Source organism: Grammomys surdaster, unplaced genomic scaffold (assembly GCF_004785775.1).
Source record: "Grammomys surdaster isolate TR1022 unplaced genomic scaffold, NIH_TR_1.0 339, whole genome shotgun sequence".
Lineage (NCBI taxonomy): Eukaryota > Metazoa > Chordata > Mammalia > Rodentia > Muridae > Grammomys > Grammomys surdaster.
The window spans coordinates 95167-107364 of NW_021604758.1; the positions used below are offsets into that span (position 1 = coordinate 95167).

The following is a 12198-nucleotide window of genomic DNA, read 5'->3' on the forward strand; positions in this document are numbered from 1 at the left end:
AGTTGCTTAGCAACCCCTTAGGTGGAATGGTGCGGCCCTCAGAGGTCAGCAACCATCCATCTCCTCTGTAAATTCCTTGGCGTTTCACCTGATCTCATCTGTCCTTAGCAGTATACCCAGGGATGGCTGGAGCACAGGGGGCAGCAGGGCTACCAGGATGTCAGCGGTGGAAGCTCAGGTGGCCTCCCTTTTGGCTATCAGCTAGCCTGTTGCCTCAGGCTATTTCTGATGTCCCTTTCTGATGCTCAGGGGAATGAATTATGGCCGCTTTGAGAGGAGGCCATGACACCTCCAATAAAGCAAGTATTCCCTTCTTTTTTTTTTTTTCATGTTTTTCTTTAAAGTTTATTTAATACAACATAATCTCCGACTTCACTGAGGTGGCTGACCACGTCCACAACCGAAGCCGCCTCTAAACTGGAATTCAGTTGCCGAGCCAGCCCCAGCCTCAGCCTTCTTGTCAGCTCCAGGGGGCACAGCGCTCCTTCTGTACGTGTCTCTGTCTGCCTCTCCTCTTGTGAATCTTGCAGGCCGCTCACCCTCTGGACCTTTGGGCCGAGGCCTGCCAGTCTCGGGGCGGCTGCGGCGCAGGGTGGCGGCCACGATCTCCGGAGGTAGGTGCAGGTAATCCCGGAGATACTGGATGCCCTCATTCGTGAGGTACCAGTAGAAATGTCTCCAAGCAAACTGCTCCTTCACGTAGCCTCGAGACTTCAGAGACTGCATGGCCTTCATTACGTGAAGGTTGGGCACATTCTTGTCTGCCAGCTCGGGGTGCTTGGGCATGTGGACATCTTTTTTGGCGACCATCACGCCTTCCTTAAAAAGGAGTTCGTAGATGGCAATCCGGTTCTTCTTAGGCATCAACATCGCGGCGGCTGCAGGATCCGAGGCGGAGGCTGGAAAAAGTATTCCCTTCTTATTTTTGATGGTTTTTCCTTCAGCAGTCAATAATCCCATCTGCTGTCAGTGTAAGCGTTAGCTATGCCTCCTTTTGCCAGTTTGAAAGCCTGGGTTAGAGCCTTTAGTTCAGCTTTCTGGGCTGAAGTTCCCAGTGGCAAAGCATTTGCCCAGATAAGAGCACAAGTCCATTACCACCGCCCCTGCATGCCTGATTCCATTCTGGATGACGCTGCTCCCATTTGTCAGGCCAGGGTCAGTCAAGTCCAACCCGATGTTCTGGATGTGCCCCAGAACTACAGAGCAAGCATGCTGCGCCTCTGAGGACGGATCAGGTCTCAGGGTGCTGGGTTTAAGGCAGATGATGGGTCGTATCTTATGCGAGGGGGATTCAAAAGTAGAGCCTGAAAGTGCAGCAGTCTGGCATTGGACAGCCACCGGCTGGGTGGATTCTTGAGGGTCCCTCAATAGCATGGGGGGTGGTGATAACAAGCTCCTGCCCCATGCTTATTTTGTCAGCATCCTTGGCTAGCAGGGCAGGGGCAGCTGTGGTCTGGAGGCGGGCTGGCCATCCTTGGGCCACTAGGTCTTGTCCAAGTTCCCAAACTCTGGGTGTGCACCCCTTTGCTATCTCCTTTCTCTGATCCTCATACAGGTAGAAAAGCTTGGAAATGTCTGGGAGGGCCACAGCCGGTGCCTCCAGTAAGCTTCTTCTTAGAGTCTAAAAGCCACGTCCATCTCAGGGGTCCGTTCTGTTCTTGGCCCCTGGTAACCTCATACAATGGTCTGGCTATCTCAGTGAACCCTGGCACCCAAAATCTACCAAACACAACGGATCTCATAAATTCTCGTCCTTGCCTTCGGGTTGATGGAACTGGTATGCAAAGGATGGTTTGCTTCCAGGGCATCTAACAGCATGCGTTGGTCGCCCCTCCCCCCTTGAATATGTACCCCAGATAGGCGACCTCAAGTTGACAAAGCTGGGCCTTCTTAGCAGTCACTTGGTAGCCAATTGACTCAGCTCCTGTAGCAGATCTCACGTGGTCTCCTGGCATGTCTCCAAGTCAGGGGCCAGAAATACAAACTGGAGCACAGTTATTTGGGGGGTAGGCCTGCTGGTACTCACCCAGTTCCTCGTGCAGTGTCTCCTCAAAGGTGGTGGGTGAGTCCGTGAATCCTTGAGGCAGGCATGTCCAAGTCAGTTGTCCCTTGAAGCATCTCTCCAAGTCTTGCCATTCAAAGGCAAATAGAGGCTGGCTTTTGCGTACCACCCAGAGGCAGGCTGCAAAGCCATTCAGTGGCTGAAGTTTCCAAGGGATGTCAGGGGCAGCTTGGTTAACAAAGGCCATCCCAGCACTTGGGAGGCAGAAGCAGGTGGATTTCTGAGTTCGAGGCCAGCCTGGTCTACAGAGTGAGTTCCAGGACAGCCAGGACTACACAGAGAAACCCTGTCTCAAAAAAAAAAAAAAAAAAAAAAAAAAAAAAAAAAAAAAAAAAAGCCAGAGTCAACGCGGACGGGGGGTCGCTGGCTTTTGAGTCAAAAATGTAGGTCTTATAAGCTTCAAAAAGTCTTTCTAGATGTTTCTTGGGGTTCTCATTCTTTCCCTGTACCACCTGGCTCACCTTAAATTTGTGAGCTGTCTGGCAGCCTCTCGGAGGCCCCTCTCAGAGGCTGCCCCATCAGAATCTGTCGGTAGACACAGAGCCAGCCTCTCCTTTCCTTCAGCAGTGTTAAAAATCCCAGCTGAGTCAAGTCAAAGGAAAGGCTGCATCGAAATCAGCCTGGATTTGAGTGGGCAACCCACTTGCTCCTGGAACCAATTTCCTGGTGGCTCCCACAATCCTCTCTCTCTCTCTCTCCTCTGTGGTAAAGAGGACCTGGAGCAGTCGCTGACAGTCATCCCAGGTGGGCTGCTGAGTCAGCATGACTGAATCTAGAAGACCCGTGAGAGCTGATGGTCTAAAAACGGGGAGTCCTGTAACTTCCAATCGTAAAGATCATTACTGGCAAATGACACATGTCATGAACTATCTCCCCTGAGCATCTGAGAGTCCTGTAGCCCAGAGGGGTAAGGCCATAGTAGGGTCGATCCTCTGGGCAGTACGGGCCAGAGTGGAATCAGGAGAGTCAGGGGAGTTGGGGGCTGCCCCTCCCTTACCTATGCAGGAGGAGGACAGAGAGGCTACCCAAGAGCAGAAATGGGGCTTGAGCAAGGCAGGGGGCCAAGGCCGACCCTCCTCAGACCGTCTTACTTTATAGGTGAGCCGTTTATTCCTGCAAAAGATGGTTAGTTTTGCAGGCAGGCATGAACAACCAGACCGGAGTCTTCTGAGACTCCGCAAAAATCCTTAAAATGGTTCAGGACCAGGCCGAGTGGGGTGCTTCATAGCCTGTCCCATCCTAGGAATGGAAGAGAATTTTGTACGAGACGACAAAAATTACAACAAACAGAATACACACATCGGACCCAGAAGGATGTTCCTGGGAAAACAAACACAAACTAAAAGGCTGTCTCAGATGGTCTGCCTCCCTGTGTGTGTGTGGGAAGCCCACAGACCCACAGCCAATCTGAATCCGATGAGAACTAGCAAGTTCTCCAGCTTCTGGTAGGGGGTCTGGAAAAAATATAACCCTACTTTGTCTCAGTCAGCCTCCAGATTAAACCCAAAACAAAAACACAGATATGGACAAAAAAACAGCCAGGTGACTGCTTCCTTCTTGAAATGTTTACTTCCTTGAGCTTCGGTTACCCGAACATGGTCTTAGATTTCCTTCTACTTCTGTACTCTCTCCCCTCTGCCAGCCCTGAAATGTGTGTAGCTCACCGGTGCTCAGCACCTGTCCCAACATGTAGCTCTCTGCCAAGCAGGTCCCCACAGACCCAGGGCTCCTGCTTCCCTCCCCTAACTTGAGTCCAGGCTCTGTGCATTGTCCTGCCTAATACTCCTCCCTAGGGCACACCACACCAGCAAATCCAATTAAAGCAGAGTTTCCGTTTCACACCGGCCCTCTCTCTTGAGCCCGCCAGAGGGGATGGAAGAGCACTGTCTGCCATAGTGCTCAAGCCATGAATCTGAGTCCTTCTTGACAGCCCCATGTATCCAGGACCACGGGCGATGGGCAGCACATAACACACACTGAGTAGTTACTATAGTTACTAGGTGAATGAATGGATGTACAGTCCACCAAGTCATGGGGCTCTTTCCTGCTGGCTCTGTGTGTGTGTGTGTGTGTGTGTGTGTGTGTGTGTGTTGATCCTCTTGATCGCTGAGCCATCTCTCCAGCCCCTCGTAGCATTATCTTACTCACAGAGCCACTGCTGTCAATGTGTCCACTCCCTCCCACCTGGACTTTGCCTTCTCTCGTCAGTCAGAGGTCTCCCAGCATGTATTCTGGCTCTGTGGGACCAAGCTCAGTTCTGAGCTGGCCTTTTCTGAGGCTCATCCTCAATGCTAGTAATATTTTTTATTTTTAAGATTTATTTATGTTATGTATGTGAGTACACTGTAGCTGTCTTCAGACATACCAGAAGAGGGCATCGGATCCTATCACAGAGCCACCATGTGGTTGCTGAGACTTGAACTTTGGACCTCTGGAAAAGCAGGCAGTGTTCTTAACCACTGAGCCAACTCTCCAGTCCCCACTAGTAATATTCCTTAGTCACTTATCAGACCCTTAAAATGAATTGCAAATGTTTCACTGTTGCTGATAGCATGTGCTTCCCTTATTCCAGATGTGTCTGATCACCATCAATGTAGGGCCGGATTTGAATCGCCACTCCAAAATGGCGCCTGAGGCCACACCCACAGGACGCCCCTGAGGAGGCCACGCCCACAGGCAATATTGCACAGGCCATCTACTACCTAGGGCAACATCTCGCAATACCGGCTATCCTATCGCATGCACCAACGTGGCAGGCTCTGATTGGAGAAGGCAGAGGGATTTAAGGGCGGTGGAGGAGAGGCTCGGGGGCTTTTTGCTGAAGTAAAGGATCCTGAATAAACTGCGTTGAGAAGAACAACTCCGTGTTCGTCGTCTTCTGTCTGCTGGTCAGATTGGTGAGCGACACATCAAAACCTTTACATTCTTGCTACAACTGAACATGCTAAACATGTATAGCCTACTCTGCCTCCATGGGGACCCTGTAGAAGTGCCAAAGAGAAGAACCACAAGGAACCTTAGTTTTAATATTACAAAGCAGAACTTGGGGCGTGGCTCAGTGGTAGAGCCCCTGCCTAGAATCCCCCAGTGAGGGGCTGGGGGCGTGGCTCAGTGGTAGAGCCCCTGCCTAGAATCCCCCAGTGAGGGGCTGGGGGCGTGGCTCAGTGGTAGAGCCCCTGCCTAAAGTCCCCCAGTGAGTGGCTGGGGCATAGGTCAGTGGTAAAGTGCTCACCTTCTAAGCACAGGCCCTGAGGTCCATCTGTAGCATGACACAACAACAAAAAAAATTAAATAATTTTTTTTATTTATTTACTTTTCAGCAAACAGATTTACTGAAGAAAAGTAAGAAAGCTCCCTGGAGAACATGAGTCTCCAAGGGAGGAAACACCCAAAAGCATTCAGAGTGAAAGCAGAGAACAGGCTGTCTGCCCTGATTTCCCACGAGCTGTGGGAGGCATGGCAACGGGAGGCTGGGTGGGCCAGAAGCCCGGGGACAGCTCTCCGCAAGACCTGAATGTGTGGCCCTCTGCACCCAGAGCAGAACTGCTGCGTTCACCCACGCAAACCACACCACGGAGCTGGCCTGAGGACACAGGAGTGATGCACACATGACATAGTGTGCCAGACATCCAACCCAGTTCATTCTCATCAACCATGAGGGTCAGAAACCTCATTACCAACTCCGTATTGCAGTCAGACGAGTGGGCACAAAGAGGTTAAGTCGTTAGTGTGGGCTCACACAGTAGAAAATGGTTGGAGTTCTGATGCAGGCACCCTGGCTCTGATTCTGACTCTGGACAGGAAGTACTACTGCCTGCCGTTTCTTGGGAAGCAACTTCCAGTCTCCAAGCATTTTCCTTCAGCTGTGAAATGGGCTTCCACATACTCAGCCTCCTGGCTGCCCTGCAGGGTTAAGCATCTTCATACTTGGACCAAAGGGATCTGCAGCCCAGGTGCCGGGGCCGGGGACACTCCAGTACTTAGGGAGGATCAGAAGCTGAATAGTGAGTGCAAAGTCATCCTAAGCTACACAGAGAGCTTACACAGGAATACATTCTTAAAGGGAACCTTTGTTAGCCCCGCCTGCAGGAAGGAAGTTTGTGCCAAAGCCCTGGGCCCCTTACCTCTGCAAGTTCCTGTTAGGTTACACAATGCCCCACTGAGATCTAAGCCTTGGAAATTCCAGACAATAACTCAATGCTCCAGTCCTCTGTGCCTTTCCTTATAAGTCTCCCCACCTATCCCACACCCAGCCAAGGGCAGATCACTGCCCCACCCTTGTTAAAGGAGGAAGCAGAGTCTGGGGTCCACTGAGGCAAGGGCTGGAACGTCCCGCCCAGATGTGAAGCAAGCCCTTCCTCTGCCAGCAACCCCCACCCTGCCCAGAAGATAAAGTGCACAGGGCCAGAGCCTGACTCATACACGGCCCTGCAGTCCTGTGCGTCACAACCAGCATGTTGTTTGCTGGTGTTCTCCTAGCCCTCCTGGGCCTGGCAGCCTCCTGCAGTTTCATCGTGCCCCGCAGTGAGTGGAAGGCCCTGCCATCTGAGTGTTCTAAGCCCTTGAGGCACCCAGTTCGCTATGTGGTGATCTCACACACAGCGGGTAGCTTCTGCAACAGCCCGGACTCCTGTGAGCAGCAGGCCCGCAATGTGCAGTCTTACCAAATGAAAGATCTGGGCTGGTGCGACGTGGGCTACAAGTGAGTATGGCGTGGGCTGGAGGAGGTCAGCCACACCTTCCAATCCTCCTGGTGCTCGATCTGCTGTCTCCTTTGGGTGCTGAGGCTTTCTCCCCTGAAGAGGGGACAGGCTTTGCTTCACACACAAGGTGTCCCCTGCTCTACTTCCATACATATCTTTCCTAAAGGCCCAGGCCTTGCCAGGACAACACCAGACTAACTGAGCCTTGCATCAAGTTCTGGCATCGATGGGAAAATTGCTGCCTGAGATGCAAGGCAGGACCAGGGAAACAGATGCTCCAAGCTCAGCTTCCTGTTCTGCAAAGGCCAATGGTATTATGGCCCCTAATACTAAATACCCAGGAAACTGGCTAGCATATGGCAGGAGCCCCAAATCTACGGGCTAATGTCTCCTGTATGGCAGAGTTCTAGATGAGGACATTGCTCGAAGCATATCACTATAGCCTTGTGTGCATAAAGACAGAAAAGGATGGGTTTGGGATGGACGAGGAACCCACGGAGAAAGGACTTCTAGTTTGGCATGTAAAGGCGCTAGCAAGGAGAAGACCAACTATTGATGGACTGATAGTGTCCTGACACCTACACAGACATCACACGCATGCATATCTCTCTCTCTCTATCTCTCTCTCACACACACACACACACACACACACACTTACTTTAAAAAGAGGTATGGGGGGCGGTGTAAGGCTTCCTGTGCTAGACATGGTATTGACGCCTGTAATCCCAGCAGTCCGGAGGCTGACGAAAGAGGATTGCTGTGAGGTCAAGGCCAGCCTGGGCTTCTTCACAGCAAGATCTTATCTCCAATAAGGGTGGATGGAGGTGGGGGAGGGACTCAAAGGTCATGGTGAGGACTAAGGTCAAACAGTATCCACAGAAGGTTCTGGGTCAGGGACAGGCATAGATTGACCCAGGTGTTAGGCTCCCACTGGCTGGCCACAAAGGTCTGCTTAGATGGACCCGGAGGAACACAGCCATCTGTCACACCTGCTTTTCAGTGTCACAGGCTGGGCTGTCATTCCTGGGCCTGTTTCCAATAGGAATATTTGAACCCTATGACTTCAAAGGCTGAGCTAAAAGCCAAGCACCTGCAGAATTTACTGGAAATGCTGGTTCCCAGACCATCAGACTGCTCTGCCAAACACCAGAGGGTCAGAAGCCTAAAAGATGTCTTAAGGACATCCCACCCGAGATTTTAATCATTCTAAGGCTCTAACATCAAAGTTCCTTCCCTGGATTGAAGTGGGGTGTAGGGAAGACTGAACTGGGGCCATAGCCTTGGCCTCACTTTCCTTGCCTGTATTTGGGTTTATTCTATCTAGATATTTGTGTGTGTGCATGTTTCTCTTTGTGTATGTGGGCATGTGTACACATCAGTGTATGTCTATACAGCACGTGTGTGCAAGAGCCCTAGAGGTCAGAAGAGGGCACTGGATCCCCTTGAAGTTGAATTACAAGTTGTGAGCCACCATGTGGGTCCTGGGACTCGAACCCGGGTCTTCTGCAAGAGCAGTGAGCACCCTTAACCACTGAGCCATCTCTCCAGCCCCTATATGACGCTCTTCACTATGCCTCTTATGATGGTGGCTGCAGTTTGCAGGCATCCCTGTAAAATCACACAATGCCTCCACCCAAGGCCAGGCGGTGTAAAAGTCAGGACATCGTAATGCAAAGGGGATGCAGGAGTCAGCCAATGGCTTCCCTGCTGGTGGATCTGGGGTCTCTCTAAAGTGACAGGACTTTTGTCCCTGTGCTGAAGACAGGTTCGCCTCACACACACCAAAGTTTCCACTATTCTTCCAGAAAAAGCCCCATGGCTTGCCAGGACACCAGGCTTATTAAGATTGGGTCTGGGTGCCCATGGCCCGTCTTGATCCAGTCCCCTGTGAGGCAGGCTGTGAGCTGGCTTCCTAAGTGGCAGACAGGGGCTTAGATTCCAAGTCGCAGTGTCCTCTGCCTCATCGGTACCTCTACTGTCCAACTTGAGGCTGCTGATCTAGCTCCAAGGTGCCCCACCGGGGTGGTTCTCAGTTGAGACTTGGTTAATGAGTAGGATTCACAGATCTGCTACCGTGCTAGGACTGGAAACCTCCAGAGAGATGCAGCCTCCACCTTTAGTCCACATGCCTGAGAGGACTCCAAGAGCAGAGGCAGGCTGGACCAAAGCAGACAGACATCCTTGGATACTCACTCCTTTACACTTATTTGGCTGGGGGCAGACACAGGGCACAATGTTTGTGTGGACGTCAGAAGACAACCTGCAGGAATCAGCCCCCAGTTCACTCCTGTGGAATGTTGGTCCCTGCTGGGGGCCTGACCCAATCTTAGGAGAACAACTGTACTGGGTGGGACACAGCATTGAATGAAGACTAAAGACACCTGATCCCTGGCCTTAGAATCTTATTCTTTGTGCTTTAATAAGCGCTGGCTTCTTTCCTCTCTGGCTCAAGGACCTCTTGCTGGCTAGACAAGAGGTTTGGGATTCATTCTTTATGAACCAGGGAGAAAAGAAAGAATAGAAATAAAATCCTTTACACAGGCAAATACACACACACACACACACACACACACAGGTCAGGCCCGACCACCTGTCTCAATCAACTCCATAAGGATTTATGCATGCTTACCTACATTCACATACACCTACACACAACATATAGACAACAGATACATACAATATATACATTTGGTGGAAGAGGCTGAGCCCCAAATGCCACGCACATACATTTGGATGGACGGACAGACAGATAAGACGGATGGATGGATGGATGGATGGATGGATGGATGGATGGGGCAGAATCTCCCAAGCCACACTTTATTTCTTTTCTCTGACCTTTTTATAGACAAAAGTTCTTAGAAACTTACCTCATAGATAAAATGTTACACAGAAGGGGAGTTACAGAAGGATGCTGACATTAAGCTCACAGCAGTGTTTTATCTGTAATCTCATTGTGAGTTCAAAGCCACAGTTTCACATGGCCTTGTTTTACTCTGGTGCACACCTGTGGCCTCATCCTTGAACCTGACCTAGAACGACTGTTTTTCCTTGATCATAAACCTGTCCCAAGTCATTCCTCTTCTTAGTGTAATCTACGAGAGCTCGTTGTGCTCCTCCTCACACAGCCTTCGCTTACTAGTCTATGAGGAGGGGCACGTTCTGTTCTTTAGTCTAACTGTAGTACATCGTTCTGGCCAAACAACTAAAATCACCTCCTTAAGCTTTCTTCCTAAAGTTATATGAGTTAAATCAGGAATTCTATAAAATCAGTAATTCATCTCAACAACATTAATTCATGAAAGTTCATCTCCATGTTGATCTGCAAGAAATCTGCCCAATACGGGAGGATGCTGCCCAGGAATCCTTAGGCTATGCGACCATGACAGGAAAGGCATAGCAGCTGCAAGAAGCAATCCTGGGTTGAAGTCTGTTGGGGCCTCACCTCTCAAGAGCTCACCCATATTAAGGCATGCAAAAAATGGTGGGCCACTTCCAGCAAAGTTACCTGCTACCCTAAGCCTTTCCTAGATGGCTTCTGACGGGTCCCAGAGATAGAACTCAGTTGTCAAGTTTAGTAAAGGGCCTTTACTAGATGAGCCATCTCACTGGCCCAAGGACAGACTTCCGAGGGGCAGAGCCGTCTGAGCCTGTGACTTCCTGCAAGAAGGCAGCAATACCAACCTCAGAGGCTTGATGTGGGGTGTGGTGAGTTCACAGGCATGGGGAGACAGGAAGAAACAATTAACCCCAACCTGACCCATAGGCAGTGGTTTGCTGTGTGGTTAATGATATGATTTCTGTATGACTTTGAACCTCTCGGATTCTATGTAAGTTGGGGGTAGCAGCTCACCAGTTCCTACAAAGACACTTGGCAAGGCGCAGAGGTGCAGCAGAGGAGTGTGGTTGCTTTAATACTGTAGAAGATAGTGAAGGATGGTCAAGCCCCTCCTACCCTTATCAAGCTCCGCCCCTCCTTCACAGCTTCCTCATTGGAGAGGATGGTCATGTGTATGAAGGCCGAGGCTGGACCATCAAGGGTGACCACACAGGGCCCACCTGGAATCCCATGTCTATCGGCATCACCTTCATGGGTAACTTCATGGGTAAGTACTCAGTCTCCTACACAGGGGATGGTGGTGTAGGGAGTAAAGGGGGCTACAGGCTCTGCCACCTATATGCTCACATCTCTAATAAGAGAGTTCAAGTCCTGTAACCTCATCTTTCTCTTTGGATAATGGGGTCATTTAGACCCTATGCTGGGAGTAGCTGACCTGCACTAAACTGGGGTTGGGGGAGCCAAGCACAGCAGTGTACCGGCGAGATACCAGCACTCCTCAGGTGGAGACAAAAGGACTGGGAGTTTAAGACCCTGTCCCAACAAAAGAAAATATGGTAGTACCTGTAGCTCAGCTGACAGCATTCCTGCCTAGCGTGCACAGGCCCTGGGTTCAAATCACATGGTGCAAACCTTGATCTCAGGCCCTTGCAGCCGGTGACGTATCAGCTCAAACTGATCCCTTTCAGCTCCACCCGAGTCCCTGGCCAGCCTGGGCACTGCCTGTTATGATTGTCACTTGACCCTGGCCCTCCTCTGCTCCCAGGCTGCTGGGTCTTATCCCAACAATCAGCTGTCACCTACGAAACACGTCTTAGGTACCTAAGGAATTAACTGGCTGATTTGATAGGGCCGCTTGTCCCCCTGTGCTAAGCTCCCTTTTGTGGGTTATTGACAGTTAACCATTTATCTCCCACAGCCCTATAGGTAGATGCTTGATTTTCTCCTCACAGATGAGGAAGCTGACACAGAGAGCAGTTTACCCACACCTCCCTGCCTTTCAAGAAAGCCTATCTAACTTTCTGTGTCTTGTCCCTCCTCTTGCAGACCGGGTACCCGCAAAGCGGGCCGTCCGTGCTGCCCTAAATCTTCTGAAATGTGGGGTGTCTCAGGGCTACCTGAGATCCAACTATGAGGTCAAAGGACACCGGGATGTGCAAAGCACTCTCTCTCCAGGTGACCAGCTCTATGAGATCATCCAACGCTGGGATCACTATCGAGAGTGAGACCTTGAGACCTTGCCGAGTCCCCACCCTGAAATCCCCCCTGCCACCTGTTCCTTCCCAGTGACCCCAATAAAGACTCAGCACCAAGCATGCTCCGGTGAAGCTCGGCCACGGCCCTGTCACTGTCTCTGCACACATCTCGGCTATCCCTCCTGCTCAGCCATTCTCAGTGTGTGGGAAAACCCAACAGCCCAATGCTGAACTAAGACCCCAGAGAGCTTGGCTCACAACCAACATCGCAGCTTAGAACCTAGGGGTCTCGGGTGAAAGCCCAGAAATCAGTGCCAGGCAGGTCCCAATGTCACCCACAGCAGCTCAAAAGAAACAGACAATATGGGCCATGCTGCAAGACCCCACTCCCCCGCCATACAG

General features: G+C 51.0%; 2 protein-coding genes across 3 annotated transcripts; one reads left to right on the forward strand and one right to left on the reverse strand.

The window, feature by feature from the left end:
• Positions 1-314: 314 nt before the first annotated feature.
• On the reverse strand, positions 315-903 carry LOC114630476 (40S ribosomal protein S10-like). Of its 2 annotated transcripts, XM_028778716.1 has the most exons (2): positions 471-903; positions 315-414 (listed from the first exon to the last, which is right to left on the reverse strand). In XM_028778716.1, exons 1-2 carry the CDS (start codon positions 868-870, stop codon positions 350-352), a joined length of 465 nt encoding a protein of 154 aa, XP_028634549.1. In that variant the 5' UTR covers positions 871-903; the 3' UTR covers positions 315-349. The 2 variants fall into 2 exon arrangements, with proteins under 2 accessions (XP_028634549.1, XP_028634548.1); XM_028778715.1 differs by having other exon boundaries at positions 329-903.
• A 5569-nt stretch (positions 904-6472) lies between these two features.
• Positions 6473-11928, forward strand: Pglyrp1 (peptidoglycan recognition protein 1). The gene is made up of 3 exons (XM_028778687.1): positions 6473-6764; positions 10747-10868; positions 11648-11928. Exons 1-3 carry the CDS (start codon positions 6517-6519, stop codon positions 11824-11826), a joined length of 549 nt encoding a protein of 182 aa, XP_028634520.1. The 5' UTR covers positions 6473-6516; the 3' UTR covers positions 11827-11928.
• Positions 11929-12198: the final 270 nt, after the last annotated feature.